The 17,689-nt window shown below is 38.4% G+C and overlaps 1 protein-coding gene across 1 annotated transcript in view; it reads right to left on the reverse strand.

Moving 5' to 3' along the window:
- Positions 1-17,689, reverse strand: part of GLT1D1 (glycosyltransferase 1 domain containing 1) — a gene marked incomplete at both ends in the record, with an annotated part of 42,071 nt that overhangs the window by 21,747 nt on the left and 2,635 nt on the right. Inside the window, 5 exons of the mRNA XM_082293651.1 lie at positions 3,903-3,959; positions 5,078-5,114; positions 8,392-8,443; positions 10,594-10,699; positions 12,692-12,840. Coding sequence (XP_082149777.1) covers positions 3,903-3,959; positions 5,078-5,114; positions 8,392-8,443; positions 10,594-10,699; positions 12,692-12,840 — 401 coding nt within the window. The remainder of the gene's footprint in view (positions 1-3,902; positions 3,960-5,077; positions 5,115-8,391; positions 8,444-10,593; positions 10,700-12,691; positions 12,841-17,689) is intronic.

Genomic DNA, 17,689 nt, shown 5'->3' on the forward strand with positions numbered 1-17,689 from the left:
ACCTGAAAGTATTGACTGCTCTCCTAGAAGAGGAAATCCACGGTTTATTGCTGAGATTTCAGTCTCTAAGACGGTGATTTTATTTCCTCGAGTATGAAGCACAGATAAATTTGTCCAACTCTGGCACAAATGTTTGATACTCTAAATCTTTCAATTCATAGCTCTTCTTAAGTTTATCTCCCTACACATGGAAGAAATACCTTCCATTAGCTCTTGTAGTCTCTCTTGGCACCTTGAGTTTGGGTTTGTGTCCCTTTCCTGTGCCAGCTGTAGAACCCAAGGTGCTGAGAGCAGCCAAGTTTCCAGCTGATGGAGGTACTGGTGTCCCACTGCAGCACCAACACCTTCTCTGGCCTTATCCTGACTCTGAGTGGAATTGGAGCCACTGGTGACACAGAAGTTTGACAATCATGAGCCCAATCAGTCCTTATTTCAGCACTATACTTTACCACCTGCCCAAACACTTATTACTGTGCCATTTTACGTCACAAAGCAGCTGGTTTCTTAGAAGTGCAGGCAACAACTTTATCCAATTTATTTTGTACTGCTATTCACATCCACCAGTGAATAATTGCTGGGGTTGCTGATATGTTTGTGAAGACAGAGAAGTTAAATGAACCTGTAAACTTCTGGGGACAGGCCACTAATCCAGAAAAATTAGACTGCAAAACTCTCAATCAATCCTTTTTTCCCCTGTTTCTCATTATTTCTAACAGATCAGACAACAAAAAAGCTCTGTGGTTTCAGATCAGTTTGGGAACTCAGTTTATTGCTGCTATCATATAATTGTTACTATGGGCAGCTGTATAAGTGCACAAACTTTTACTGTTTAGTTTTCCTTATGTGGGTCTCCCTCTCCAGCATAGCTTTAGGAAAATCTAATGCCTCTGTAAAACCCTGGCTGTGTCCTGACAGGTTATGGAAACTTCTCAAGCTCGGAAAATAGCCGTGCTATGAAGCAGAAATTGCATGAGAGTAGAAAAATCAAACTACAAAAGCATATTGCATATTCTAGTTGCTAGTGCAACGAGCGTGTGACCCTATGGTCCCATGTCACCTCCCATGAAAGCAGCTTTAAGTCCTAGCTGTTGGGTAAACAAAGATTTCTCAGTTTATTAGTGCAGACCTTGTTAGTTATCTACATCTCCTAATCACATGATGCCCTGGTGTTTATTAGGGTCTGTATCTCACAAGCTTCAGCCCCATTCCACTGAAATCAAAAGGAGCTTTTCATCATGGAATGATGACATTAAGCCTGTCCTGTGATCTGAAGCAGCTCTGCCCCAGCCTTGAGCTGTTAGAGAAGATCAGGCTCAGGTTTCTCATTTCCCTAAACTCTCTTGTCATTTTCTGTCAGTCAATTTACAGCAAAAGCCTGAACTTCCACTGACTCTCCCAAGTCTATAGATAGGGCTTCTAAAATTGCTAACCAAACTGATTGTGCTGTATATAGATCCCTGCAATGGAAGGTCAGGGAAAAACATTTTGATCATCTGGTCTGATCTCCAGACTGACACAGGCAGCAAAACTTCCTTAAATAGGCTGAGTTACCAAACAGGCTGAAAACGTTGTGTTCTTGAAGCCTCTGCTGAAGTCTGCACTTGGTTCAGGGTTTTGGTTTGACTGCTGCTGCTCACAGTCTCTCATCCCCAGAGGACAAACTGAAGGTGACTATTAACCAGAATGCAAATTAACTTTAAAAGCCCCCCTTTTTTTTTTTTTTTTTTAGATTTAGCCAGTAAATGTTGACTACCCAGCCCCAGGGAATGCTGCAGCTAGGAGACAGCACCAACATTTCATCATCACCTCTGCAACTCTCAAGTCTGCTGCTTAAACTATGAAAAAATACTAATTCCATGATTTTTGTACTGAGATTGTACTGCACCTGTAGTAACAACAACAAAAACCTTTCACAGCACTGCTCCCATTTGTGTTAGGCAATTGCTATTTACGTTAGCACCCAAACTCTCAGATGGAGTATACAAAAAGCTGGGGGTTTCCTTAGAGTTTGGTTCAGTACCATTCAGATTTGGGGGCTGGAAGTCTCCCACCATAAAATGCATTTGAGGCATTCTGCCACTCACTTAAAGCTACCAGAAAATTTTTTTGGAAGCCATAACACTGATTTAAAGAGGCTGTTTCTGCATTGGTGTCATATTTAACACGAGCAAATGTTTCCTCTGAAAAAAAAAAAAAAAAAGCAGTACAAAAAATGTTCATAAGAAGTGTGTTCTGTGGAAAAAAGTCTAGAAGTATTCTGAAGAGCCTATTTCATTTTAAAGAATAATCTGATGCCCTGAACACCAAGGGTGTTTAACAGTGATGTCTCAAATGCATTAAAATCTGCACTGCAGGGCACGTGCTGCTTCTTTCCATTCTGTCCTGGGAATCCTGAATTTGACAAATGTTCAAGGGTACTGCTAAAGATACAGGCAAGAGTTATCTGGAGAAAGATTTCCCCCAAAAAAATTATTAAATGCCTTCAGATATAGCATAGAATATAATGAAAAAACACTTGAAAAAAAAAAAATCACAAATGCCATGAGCTGAAGGAGACTGGACAGCTTTATCTGCATTAAAGCTCACGCTCTTTGCAAGTGCACTTCATGTGCAAGCCCACACTGCCAAATCACATCCTTCTGAGCAAAACTGCCTCCTGGTTTTGATCGTTTTCTACCACTTGCTCCAAGTTTAGTAGAATTTTAAGCACTTTGAAACTGCAAATGCCCAGAAAAGCAATTCTGTAGGAACTCCTAATTAGTCCCTGGAAAGCACAAAGGTAAAGTCAAAAAGCCTGACTCCACGTGCAATATTAAAAGCAGTGGAAATTGTAGGCTGCCACCAGAGATGGACACAGGCACAAGGCAGAGAAAATAAATGAGATGAAACAGTCATAAAAACAATACTGAATAATCTGATGCCAGTTTTCAAGCTATTATTTAATAAGGCACAGATGTTAGAGTCACATTTTAGTTTGCTTTTCATGTACATTATGAATTATTTTGCACTTTTGCATTAGTACACATTAGGCAAAAAACTGCCTCTAATATATTAGAAATTCACTTTAGGGGGAAACTCCCCCTTCCTCAATCTGTTGTCTTCTCATTTAATCACAAAATGGTTGGACAAGAGATCAAATCAACACTAAGGCTGTGCTAGCAAGTGACAAATCATTTCACCTCAAAAAATTATTAATCTTAGTGGCAGTGTGCTTGTGTGCTGTGATTTACTGAGAACAAAATAACCTCACAATGCTCAATTTAAAATTGACACTGCCTTTGACTAATGGCACACATTTCCTGATGTGATAATGCCATTGACTGGTGAGGATTCATTTGTAACAGAGGGAGCAGCTGTACTATCAGAGATCAGGCTGATGAATATTATATTGAAACATTTTTACCGGGGTAAAATGCCTATAAATCATTCTTTTGGGGAAAAATGAAGTGATTAAAGCATTGCCAGCATCACATGACTCGGAATTAGGTCACCTGCCTTACTTGCTTTGGTGAGAGCAGAGACAGGCTCTAGCTCAAGACCAAATAATAAAATATCAGCACATATTTCTCCTCTTCAGCAGTTCTCCACTGCTGAAGGCAGCCCCAGTTTGTCACACAATAAAGCAGAGTGCTCAGGAATTGGTGCTGTGGTCTAAATTAACCTTTAAGGACACCGACCCACAGGCTGTGACCACTTCTGGTGCAGTTCAGCCCTGGCCACCCCAGAAGTTCGGAGGCAGTCTGGGTACTTGAAGAACCAGGCTAATCTGATTGCTATTCTGCCATTTTTCATCTAATTAAGGCACTTTATTATGTAATTAAATTCTGATTCTAAGTTTCTTTCATCCTTGGCACCGATTAAGAATAAACACAGCAAACACTGGGAAAAAAAGTGAGTTTTACCTGCATTTTGTAGAAATCTGTACCAGTCAAATGTGTCACTGGGTGCAGTCTTAATTCCTGTGTTGAAAAAAGAGAATCCCATGTTTAATGTCCCCTGGCTGGCTGAGCTGTGGTTCTTGAGGGCTTTTTGAAGCCTAGGAGAGCAGATTCCTGCCAAGCACGCTGAATTCCCATCTCCACCTTCCCTCACCCCAGCAATGTCAGGTTGCCTGTGCAACCCTTCCACACACAGCAGATTGAAATTCCATGGAAAATCTTGTACAATCAGCCAGTGTTGGAACTTCTTCAGCAACACAACTCTGCTAAATTTGGCCTTTTAAAACGTTATCTGAGGGAGCACATTACTCCAAAACAGATACAGGGCAGCTGGGACCCAGAGCCCTTAATATAAAAGGAAGTAAATTAAATTTACATCCAAATTAAATATTAATTTATCCTGAATATTAATATATTTGTTTTGCCTTATGTTAAAGATTAATTATTTTAATAATGAAACTACTTTATTAATTTATTTAATCTCTTAGTTAACTGTTACCTCACAAGAGACTTAAATATAAACTAAATATGGGCTAAACAGCCTCCACAATGAGTTATTTCAACAGCACAGTTTGGAAAAGAATGTTATTTTCTTTGAAAGTGAAATCCATGAAATGGAATGAGCTTTGGAACCCACAGACAGTTATTTATAAATAAATAAAATTAGGAAATTAGGTCATCACACCTAAAATACTGAGTTGTGTTTCCTGGACTACTCAGTAAGTGCTGTACCTTGGGTGACGTACTTGTTGGCTGTCATTAGGTTGGAAATCCAATTTACAGCATTTAAAGGAATCTGGAGTTTCAGAAAATAATTATTCAGCACGAAAAACTTCTGTAGAGTTTGGAGAAATCTCAGTGTTGCCTTCAGTGTCACCTAACCTTTCTGATTCCTGCTGTAAGGCAGCTGGGAAACTTCTGTAAAAGCACCAAATGAGTGGAAAATTTTGGCTGAGAGACTGGAAAAATGCCTCAATTAATGTCAGTGGCAAAACACCCAACTCCAGTGGAGCAGGACTGCAAACCCCAGCCCATTTCAGGAAAATATGTCCAGGGCAAAGAAGGCAAATACACAAACAGGTACCAAACACGTGAATCAAAGAAATTGGATGTCTTAATCAGTATTTCAAAGCTCTTACCTTGACTTTGGACATATATTTTCTTCCTAGCATCTGGCTTTAAAGAGAAGGAGAAGAAAAATAACTTTCATAGTTCAACATAAAAATGTCTGTTCTATCTTATAAAAAAACCACAACTGAAGAGTCACAAAATACATGTCAGTGTGCTTTTAACTATTAAAGATCAAAACAAACTATCAGAAAGATACATTAAGTAACACCAGAGGCCAACAGCCAGCAATGTAATTTGTATTTATTGTGACCATTTACAGTATCAATGAATCAATTTTGCAATTAACACAATTACCACATTAGTACAAATACATTTTTTAGTTTGTCTCTGTATCCTTTCTTATGATCATTATCCTATTTTCCTGGAATAAAACAAATTTCAACTGTATAGCTGAAAATTGACTCTAGTTCCCAAAAAACCTGTTGGTCTGAAAAGACTGGTTTTGAAAATCCAGTTTATATTTATCCATAATAAAATTTATATCAGTTTCAGAAACTGCTATCAAATATATAGACTTGCCTGTACAGGAAAAGTGGTGCCTGGTAGTTATTGCAGAACATTCACAAATAAAAATTGCAAAATAAATTATTTTAAAATAGCTGTAGTAAAAGAGGTAATTACTACACTTCCAAAATCACTTCTGAAGTGCTACTCTGCTAGTTATTTAATTTAGGTGATTAAAGAAGCAATTTCCTATTTCAATATCTTTCTATAACTCCAACTGTGGATTTGTGGAATACATTTTTCTTTAATGAAAAGAGAATTAATTCCGAAACAAAATTCTAAGCAACCAATTCTTGAACCAGTCAGCTCAGAAAATAGGAAGCCACAGAAGTAATTTTGTTTTAAATTGCAGAGATTTTGGTTTTCCCTATTGCTCCTATGTGGCTACCCCTCAGTCCCCTGCCCAGGCACTGCAGTTACTAAAAATGAACTGGGGAAAGAAACTGAAAGAAAAGAGGTCACTTAAAAAGTCATCTCCAGGCAGCTCACAGATGGGAAGGAGGTGGTTTCTGAGAATCAGAATGAACAATGTCACAAAAACAACACAAAAAAGCAACAAATCCACGTGGGAATGAAGTGGGGGAGAACCAACTCTGTGCTACAGTGGAAGCCTGAGGATATTCCCTGGACTTTGTCCTTCAGAACCTACATGAGCTTTTGAGTTCAAAGGATTTAAAAATAATGAAAATATTTTAATACATCATTATATTATTTTATTACTTAAATGACTTTTATGACTGGACCTTCTCTGACTAACATTTTGAATTACACAGGATCTGCCAATGATAAAAAACCCCTTGCAAACAACAGGGACAGCACTGAGAGCTGGAGGCCAGCCTCAGAATTTAACTTTGCAGTACAAGTGGGAGAGCTGGCACTGAGCAAGACAGAGAAACACAGGAAAACAGAAGTGGGAAAAGCAGAGAGGGGCAGCAGACCCCAGCCCTGCCCTCGCAGGGGGCACCTGCCCAGCTCTGCCTTCCCCTCTGCTGGCTGAGACAGGCACTTAGCTCCCTAAAACCACCGAGTTTCAAAAAGAAGTTTAAGTTAAAAGCATCTTCTTTCATGCCCTGCTGGCCCTCGAATGGTTCACAGTGAGTAAATATAATCCTGGCAGGGCTTGGATCATCAAGAAGAAAATAGCAGGAATACTGTGGGGCAGGGCATAGAGGTGTGTTCACACTTTACACATCAATTTTCTCCTATGTTCTTTATTTTAAATGGGCTTGAGGAGAACAGAAAATGAAATTGAATGCTGATAAAACTGGCTTAGGTAATTCTTCTGCACCAGTTTTATGCTACTGAAATAAAACACTGACCATAAGCACAAGATTTTTACAGTATTTCAAACTCACTTGGAATACAGATTATTGCAAGTGCTGGGTTACGTACTTCAAAATTAAGGGTAATAGAAAAGAATTTGTAGGGAGATACAGCCTTTGAGTGCAGTGCAATTGCTCACATGTTTGCAATTTAAATTCTTAATTGACTATCTTGACTAATGAAGCCCACATTAGAGGAATAAGGCAGTTCATAGTAGTGTGAATTAACATGTAAAATGCAGTAATTTCCCGTGACCTGTGTATGGAAGGATGGGTTCATGTTCTTCACTGCTTGAAAGCAAATTTGTGGCATTTGCTCTCAGCCTTTACATGAAGGCCCAGCAGAACAGGAACTCAACACCTCAGCATTTAAGGCACAGATCAGCAGGTGGGAGTTCAGTTTAGGACTTGACAGATTTGCCTCCAATTCCCTGTCTGCCACAGACCTCCAAAACACTGAATTAGTCTCACAGGCCCAGAGTACACGAGTGTTTAGGTAAAATCAAAGTCTGGTACTTAAAAGCATTTGAGGTGCTGATTTTGAAATGCCTTCAAAGTTCAGTTTTGTTTCTTCTCCTTACACTCTGTTACTTCTGTCCTTTTCTTGCTTAAGATCTATGACAGAAGCTGTGCCCTTTCACATTTACCCATCATCAAGTTCATTGTAGTAACTATTAAAATTAAATTATATTTGTAAAATGAAACACCAAATCCCATGTCTGGTCATGTACCCTTTTAATGCAAATAGGTTTTAAAAATCAATTCATACCAAAATAAGGTGTTGTATAAGCTCTACTCTCAGGGATGATTTTTTAGGCAAGAGTGCATTAATGATTATATTATGATGCAAATTAGAACTGAAGAGATACCAAGCACTTTCAGCTTCTTGCATTTATTGCTCAGCTTCAGCTGATGTTTCCCCAGGTGAGGTGAGTGGAGCCAACACCTCACTGCAGCAGGAAGGTCCTGCCTTGCTGGTTTTATCCCAAATGGTTCCTGCTCGCCCCTCTCTGGATCTGGTGCCCGTGGCACTTCTTTGTGGTTCAGCACAGCAAATCTAACTTACCTCTGCAGTTCACCTTCAGAAGTTCATTCTATTTCCAGGGTTGACAAAACAAGTATTTTCAAATTACGCTTCCAAATTCTTGAGTATAACTAATGCTGTCTAGAGGAATTTTGTCAGCATACAGTTTAGTAAACGATGCAAAAAGAAACAATTTGGCATCAGGAGAGATTCAGTTACAATGATTTGCTTAAAATGTTACAGAGAAGCACTTCCTACACTATTCTACACTCTCTTCTAACACCAAACAGCTTTTAATGCCAGATCCATTTGACCTGTTGAAGTACATAAACATGAAATGCTTTCTCTGAAAGGAAAAGCAGGACTAGGAACAATGAAGATTATTGCAATTCTCTAGCATTATCTAGAAAACATTTCAGGAGGACACAGAGTTGCTAATACTGTAAGCATAACCACCATCACATAAACATACCCACTCTGCTGCTGCCAGCTCCTTCAGTTTCACTGTGAAAGCCACTGCAAACCTGGGTAAATGGACAAAAATGCATTGCTTTGCAATCTGCTTAAAGTGTTTAAACATAAAAAAAAAAGTACTTCAGAAAAAATCTTGATAAGAACTAAGATCAGAGGCTTATAAAACTGATCCCAGATGAAAGGCAAAGCAGGCTTTCCACTTGTTTCAGCAGAAAATCGTGGTTAAACCAAGCTCCTCAGGCTTTACAACTCAGAGCTCTTGGGAAGGTGAAGTGAGGATTTCTCAAAGTAAGAGAAACCCCAAATAAAGGGAACAGCTACCAGTTTACCCAGATCAAGGCACACAGCTGCAGCTGCAATCTGGCATTTCCTGCTCCTGCCTCACTGCAGGTTGCAGGAGCCCTTTTCACAACCAGAACAGACATGAGGAGGGAGCTGAACTGCACCTCATTTCATACTGTGCTTTGACAAGACCCAGCCCACTGTCTGCAGCTGAGTTTAATTCAAATGGAGAGGGATTTTAAACCTTTCCCCAGTGTTCTCACCTTGTTTCTAAGCAGTCCCAGTTGTCAGTGAGTAACAAACTGGGGTGTCTGAGATATGTATGTAGTGGGCATGGTGGAGGTGTTGTGTTATAATCTGAGGGCATGAAATCACAACCATTCATTAGAATTCCCATAAATGCTGAATTATAACTCCCACTTTTGTTTGTTAAAACAAACCTTATTCCCTTACATTTGGTCTGTAGGATGTGCTTTATGGTACTGCAATGAATGTCACACACACAACTTGACAGCTTTAAGGTTACAAAAGGCTTTGCAAAAGCTTGTTTTGTCAAGTTGCACATGCTCCCTTCCCAGATTTTGCAATTATACTCTCAATACCTCACATTAACAAGCATAAAAAGATGTTGCTTCTAAGTCTACAAAATGCTGTTCAATAGGAAAAAAAATTACCCTAGAGGAGTACAAGCACCATTTAGAGGAATTTTATTAAAAATGAAACACTCATAAGGCTAGACAGTGTTCAATACTTTGTTTTATGGAATGTGGTGGTATATTGTACTGGACAAGTAATCTACAATTCATGATGCTTTCTGCTTAGAACCCTGCAATCAATAAAGAAAAAAAAAATCAATGTTTCTTTTCATAACTATGCAATGAATAACACCAGGGATGCTACTGGAGAAGAGGTACATTCAGAATAACTTCTAGAAAACTGAGTTACTTTTCCTGTAGAAGAGAAAGTATTGTAAACTGCATAAGGATGCAGTAATGTATTTTGAAATATCATAGATAATTCAAGCTATTAAGGTATACTTCAGGTTCCCAGCTTAAAATCGTTAAAAAACATTCAGTAAAGCATGGGGTTTGTGTTAGCTGTATCAGCTGTGCTTGTGACAGCTATATTAATATTTTAAACAGAGATGGATCAAATGGACACACTCAGGGATCCCGATTTTATGTATCTTTCATTTTGCACAGTGCTGAAATTTATGTGACACATTAGATATATTTTTCTTTTCCTTCAGACCTGTTTAAAGAATAACTTCTGATTATTTGATAACAAAAGTAAACAAGCATATAAACTTTTTCTTGAGTGGGACCTTAAGTTGCTTTCACCTCCAAGTCACACTGAGACGTAAGAACATGCCCTAATGATTTTTCAATGAGTGTGATTAAGCGCTGTCTTTAAAATCTGTTTACTTACCACGTTTTATAGGGGATTACAGACAGAGCAGCACATCTCTGCCAGTGCTAAGTGAGCCAATAATAGCTGGAACATGGAGTGGTATCAGCAAAGATAAACCCAGCAGAGAGAAGCCTGCTGCAGATTCTGCCTGACCCAAAATCCATCCTGCTCTGTGCTGCTGTTTCCAACAAGAAAAAGGTTTCCTCCCCCACCATGGCCATGATCAAACACTGCTGAAGTCAACAAACCTTTGGACCACTCAGGAGAAAACTGCTTTTCTGGGGATGTTGAAACGATGAAAAATGCTCAAAAATCTTTTTGGTTTTCAGTAATTTCCTCTGGTTTAAGATCAGTTCTTGAGCTACATTTGATGCCTATACTGACATGTCACTAGAACTTTTCCAGACTTTAAAACACCCTGAAAATACTCCCTTGTCATGACTCCCTAAAAGATCTGCCACTACAAAAATGCAATTTCCTGCCATAAATCTTCCACAAATGCTCTTACCTGGCTTCCTCCAGCACTGCTCCCATTACCTGGCGCTTCTCTTGGCATTTGATATCTTCATTTACATCTGTCCCACCAAAGATGATTCCAAAAGGAATTCTGCTACCTGCAAAGCAATGACTGCAGTGAGAAGTTGGCCAGCATGTCAAGCTAATGACTAGGAGTGAAAAAGTACATTGATAATGCTGACCCACATATCTGAGCAAAAATCTATGAAACCTGGAGAAACTTGAATTTTTGGTTTTTTTGGCACTGGAACCCCCCACACTATAACTATGCACTTTCACAGGACATCAAACCAAATGGGAAACAAAGTATGTTGATAAAGACAGAAAATGTACTACGTATTTCACATTTATCTTTGAAAGTTACGTGAGCTGTAAGATCAGGGTTTATTAGCATTGCTAATTTCCTCATTACTAAATGAGAGAGCAAGCAAAAAGAATGAAAGACTAATTACCATTCTGGCTACTTGGAGAATTTCCTTGGCATTTGTTGATATTATACTCTAATGTTTGCAGGTGGAGAGAATTGATGTGCACTATCAAAGCACCACTGCCTCTAATCCTCAAGAGACAGACTGTCTGTAATGCCATATAAAATATGTATCACCTCTTTAATAAATTAAAAAAGTAAATAACTATTATGCCATCTATTACATGTGCTGGTCATGTAAACAAAATTTCCAGGATGAGGCCCAGCAGATGGGTATTATGGCAGCAATGATGAGTGTAATCACTAAATGTCTAAATGTTACAGGAGTCAGGAATGCCCCCTGAATCACTTCTTTCCTCCAAGAAGCCTGCAATAACTTTTACCCTTTGACTGTGACCATCTCATCAATCTTATTATTACTGTCTTGCCTTTCACGGATTTTTGGTTTTTTCTTTCAGTATCTTTGCTGATAGTTTTTAGAACAGTGCAACTGATTTATTTAAATTACTGAGCTTTTGTAAAGTATCAGGCTTTTCAGGTCAGTTGGGATTTTGAAAAGCTTATAGCAGCAGCGTTTGGACATTGCCATGCAAGTTAAACTCCAATAAAATTTTACTCCAATAAACAGTTAAAATTCAACTTTATCTTTTGGTCCTCATAAAAAAAAAAAAAAAAAAAAAAAGGTTCTCAGACTTTCCAAAAGCCTCTTCCAAAACAATTAAAGGTCTTGTCAAAAAAACCAATCATATCTATATTTCAACAAGTCTTAACTCATATGTTAGCAGAGCTCATTTTACAGACTTATTTTGTTGTCAATTTGTTGTATTTGTATTTTAGGTCCCAACTGAAATCAGAGCTCCTTTGGAACAAAAGAAACCCAGGCACACCAGACATCATAATTTAGGCTTTCTGCAACCCCACCAGAACAAACTGGGGGGGAACTCCTGAAGTCTCCAAACGAAGACAACAGAACTCACCCTGAGATCTGATGAAAGTATGAAATTAAGTGCCTTTATTCCAGCACACAGATTTATACAATACAAAGGTGGTCTCAAAAACAGATGCACACTTGCACTTTCAGTAGGCGACGGTGCCTGTAATTTTGAAAGCCAGTGCTTCTAGTGCATCATTAATGGCAGGCTAAAATTTTGTTCTACATGGCTAGAGAGAAAAGAAAATTTCATTATTTGTCTGATAACATCCTGTCTCCTACAGTTTAGCTGACAGGAATGACAGGAATGTTATTTCATGTCAAAAAACCCTGACTCATTTTTGAGCAAAAAAATCAAATTAGCCTCTCTGCTTTCTTCCATGTGACCCCAGCTCTACTTAGCCAAGCCATTGTCCTCTGGAAGAGCACATTTGCTGAAAGGATCCTAATGTTAATATAATGCTCTTATCTTGGTGCAGTTAAAGTACTTAATTACGAAAAGCACTATGTGGTTTAAAAGTACATTTACTTAGCTCTCTCCTCTCTGTATCAGATCTCCCACGGAGAAAGATTTGTAGCATTTGGGAACATTTGCTCAAGTGGATAAACAGAATAAGGGTATTCTGGGTGCATTTATACATTTATAGCCATTTGTAACAGTTAGGATTCATTCTCTTCCCTTGCAGTACTTTTTTAAGAGGTATTTTTATTGCACAGTAGAAAGAGGATTACCTTGCAGAAGTCTGCCTCCTTTATAAAGGTGAATGGCCAGGGCTGCATCAAACTTGTCTGTGGAGGTCAGATTTGCTATTTCAGCTGGACTTTCGTACATGAAAGCATCTTTAAGAACACAGATATGACCTGCAGCATGTAGATGATTCCTTCGTTATTGGAACAAATAGAAAAAGAATAAAGAAGTCACTATTAATGTTATAGGCACAGCAGTATATTAAGTAAGCTTAATCAAATCGTTTTTCCTTAACAAACTGCTCTGATACTCAATTTTATGCTGTTTTTGTTCAAGCAACCAGGAGCTATTTACAAGGCTGGGTTTTTCCTGGAAGATATTTGTTACCTTCACCATTGTAAAGCCACAGGCATGCTGCCAGGCAGTGTAACACTCCATGGCCCAAGCCTTATCAACATAACTTCTGTCAATCAGCAGAAATGAGGGATAACCAGGACCCCTCCTGACTGAGCTTCTACTTATTATGCTGAAACCCTCCTTTTGAAGTGAGGGTGTCAGACCTCGCTCTTGCAGATTCTCAGACCCTTGCTCTGAAGAAAGGGCACCAAGTGAAGAAAGCACAAATATGTCCAGCTAGTCAATGCTACTACAAATACAAAACATCAAAAATTAATACATCAAGAAAAAGAGAGTTGAATTGTGCTCCCTTTCTGTTTGATTGTGAGCTTAATTGCATCTTGTCTTTGCTCACCCATTTATAAACCAGGCAAAGGATAATTGAAGTATAAGCAAAAAACCACACAGAAGTAATTACACAAATACCTTCACAGCCTGTTTTAAAAATCTCAGTTGCCAAAAAAACAAAAAACCACAAACAAATCCAACAACAAACCCTGCTTAGTGTCAGTTTACCCATTCATCTTTATATACAATGGTTCCTCATATTAAAACATTGGTGCAAAGACTGCCAGAGTGAAGAAACTGATTGATTACAGACAGCTTTACTCCTCTCAATGAAACCAGAATCAGTTATCACTGTTCCCGAGAACATCAGCCAAAAAACATACAGGGGAAAATCTGTGTTTGGATGGAAGGGAGCGCACTGTGTCTGCTGACATGGAGTGTTTACAATCTCAGTATCATAAAAACACCACAAGAATGCTTTCTGCTTATTCCATATTGTTCCAGCTGATTTATTTCTCATTGTGTATTAATTGTTCTGGCATTAACGTCCTGCTAACCCATCGGCTTCCCGGATAACATCGCCTTCATTTCCTGATAATTTCATAGCCTCCCAAGAAATGTAATTTTCTGTCCTGCAGAAGTTAGTCATTACTGCAGAAATTGGTGCTAAAAGTGCTGTAAAATGTCTGGAGGCCTTGGAAGGAATGTGTCAGCGCTGTATCTCAGAGAGCGCCATTGGCACAACATATGGTGCTGGATTTCTTCCTTATCCTAAGAAGAAACTCCTCTTAAATTTAATTCCACTGTTCAAAACAAGACCAATAAATTACCATAAATACTAATATATAATAAAATACAGCCACATTTTAAGCTCCTTATTTACACGGTTGAGCCATTATTAACACCAGTTGCCCCATGAACTGGTTCCAAGTACCTGCCTTCCTCTTGAAAGAGGTTCTCAATTTATATCTAGATAACGATGCCCAAATCTCCCAGCTGTGGAATGAAAATCTCTCGGGCAAATACTTGGGATGCTCCTGCATGCATTCCATAATTTCACAGGTGCTCATTAAATAGTCTAAAAGGACTTTTTCCCATCAGCATTCCAATTACCATAAATCACTATCGTGTACAAGCAATATGTTTGCATATTACAATTAATTTGAAAATAACTCTCTCAGGACATCAGGAATCAAGAAACTCAGCCAGGAATTCCAGTCAAAAGTGTCTTCTTTTTTAAATATACTAGGGATGACTACTTTTCCTCCACAGTTTCCACAGCTCCAAATCTCACTGGGGAATGACAGCTGTTTCTGCAGTAAATAGAGAGGGACTCCCTCAAGTGTCCCAAGGCTCAGGAATTGTGGATTACCTCTACTACTTCCAAGTTGTTTTTTTATTTTTTACAGATTTTTATTCTACTCAGGAGCATGTATAAAAATTGCATCTTTAGATGGAAAAATTACCAAATATTCCCAGAATAAGTCGAATTCCCATATTTAAAGAGGCCTTAATTGCACTGAGTTTCATATCATTAGTAACAGGCTTCAAATTATACATATATGGAAATACATGTGTGTGGAAGCAGAGTTATTGGGTAGCATTTAAGTACTGATACAGTGATATTTTCATATTTTCTAAATGACTTTTCATCTTTATAACCAAAAAAAGCAGACTATGATTTTCACACATATGCTGTTACTAAGGAACATGATTAGAGAGTTATTGCAGGAGATTTTTTTTGAAGACTGATCTGTCTATGAAGTCACAGATGTCCCTGAATGAAGCCAAGACAGAAGAGACACATTATCCATATCTTTTCTCCTCCTGGCAACTGTGTATTCACATTATTTTGCCATTCCATAAACAAATACTTTCTGAATGAAAAATAAAAATTAACACAGCTCCTTCTGTCTGGGAATCAAAGACAACACTGAAAATGCTAAATCTCAAGGCTACATTTTCTCTCTATCACAGTTCTTAATATAGGAGATAAATTTCCAAGTGTCTTAACAAATAGTGATTATTGCCTGCATCTAGAATTTGCCTTGCCATATTTTTCCCTTCTACTGAAACTCTTGTGGAAGCCAATGCCATGACTTGGGGAGAATGTTCTTTCTAAAATGGAGTTGAGCTGTCAGATCCCAGATTTTGGATGTTTTCCTAGGCAGAAAGCATTAGGGAAAACTTTAGCCATTCAATGAATGTGAAAGAGCATTTATCACAGTACATTATACTGGTCACTGCTTACACTGCGATATTTATACACACTTGAATATTGGACAAAGTATTTTCCAGTCCTACTCATTTTAGCATTCAGGAAATGAATTTATCTTTTGTTTGGTATATCTTTTATACTCTTTGGAAATCACAAAGCTTACAAGTGAAATTTTTAAGTGTGTTCCCTGGATCTATTCTGTGTGCAGACAGATCCTGCTAAAAGGTACAACCCTTTTCTGACACATTTCCGCTTCGAGATTTCTATAGAAAAAGCATTTTTCTCTAACACATCTATGAAATACCAAGTGATGTTTTGCAATGTTTAAATTTTTATTCCCTACATTATTGATCACTACTTCTCACTTTTCCTGGCTAGCAGTCTTCCCTCCCTCAACACAAATCTGCAGTTCACAGGTTTTCATATCAGGAAACAGTTTTAGAGTTCCAAACACAGCCTGGCTGATGAGAAGGCACGGGAGTTAAAAGTGTGCTTACTTCTAAGGTATTATGGTTGTGAAACTTGCTCTCTTTTATGTGATGTCTACCTCTCAGAAACATTTACGTTCTAAATTTCAGCTGATACTGATTTAATGGAATTACTTGCAGACAAAGAATGTTTGATTTCCAAAAAGTTCCTGGTAGGTGGATACACTGACACTTTTTGAATGGCACAAAATAGGCTTCATCCAAAAATATTAATTATCTCTTTCCTTCAGCTGTCTGTTCTGCACAGCAGCTGTGCACCAGCTACTGTTAAATGTATATGGCACAATTCAGAGCTTGTTAAGTGAGCAGAGTCATTCCACTGCCTCTTATAAACTTGGCCAGACCTGAATACTCACGGTTCCCACTGAAGCTCATCAAATTACAAGAGCTGAAACCCTGCTTGATCTTCTGTTTTCTTTGTCAATGATCTTATTTCATCATACTCATTAAAACAACACGTCCTTCATTTTATTTCCCTCTCAAACTTCCCCTTGTGACAACACAGACAAATTGCATTGCATTAATTAATTAATTGTATTGCCATCAATGAAGTATGATTAAAATTCACTGTGAATCACAGAAATTAAAAATGTGAGCAAAGAAGGTGACCAACTCCTTGTCTCTCTGTGTTCTGAAGTCAGTAACTGAGCTTTGGAAGGAACAAAGAACTCTGCAAAGCCTAAACCTGTGTTATACATGGTTCTTGCAGTGCTGACCATTCTGGGGAGCAGCAGCACCGAGGGCAGGCCCTGCCAGTGATGGCAGCTCATGCAAAGGTGCAGATGAACACCTGCCCTGCAGAGCCAGCAGAGATCTCCCAGCACCTGAGCAAACCCACACAGGGAGGTGCAGGAGCTCCCACACCTGCCACGAGGAGAGGAGCATTCCCTGCCCTGGGATTGTAACACTGGCAGACAGGGGAAGATGAAATGTCTGGGCTCAGAATTACTCCAATAAATGTCTAATCTAAAAAACAATTGTCAAGAGGAATGATAAGCATCCCTGAACTTGTGTTTTTAATTCTCTTGCAGCTGATTACCTGGAGATTTACAGAATGTCTGTCTCAACTGGCCACTTAATGAGAACCAAAACAATTTCTCCTTCTCCAGAAAATGTTTACATATTGGCAAAATACTTAATCTAAATCTTTCTAATTAACCTATTAATTCCAGATTTCTATTCCTCCTTACTACCAAGTAATAAAAGATGAACAAAACATTTCAAGGGGCAGGGAAGATTAATTTCTTTTCTTCCTTGACACCCTGTTTGATCTCATTTCTAAGGCTGAACAATGGCAGCCTAAACAAGGACTTTTGCTTGCTCTTTATTCTTTGCTCATATTTTTTAAGGTGATTAAAGATTATGCACACCAATAGGAATAAAGCCCACAGCACATTCATTATAGCACTTGTTTTAGCAAGTTGATTTTTAGCCAAATTAGATTCTGGTACCTTTGTCACCACTTACTTTAAACACAGGAAATGAATATCTTATTTATGAAAAGATGAAGCAGTTATTGAAAAAACTGTAATATCATAAACAGAATATACACTGTGATATTAAGCCATAAAATTAATCTATGCTGGCAAGTGCTCAACCTGGAGACAACGTCATTGTTTCATTTATATTTAACCAAAAGTTCAATATTAAAA

This window comes from Coloeus monedula, assembly GCF_965178545.1.
Source record: "Coloeus monedula genome assembly, chromosome: 18".
NCBI lineage: Eukaryota > Metazoa > Chordata > Aves > Passeriformes > Corvidae > Coloeus > Coloeus monedula.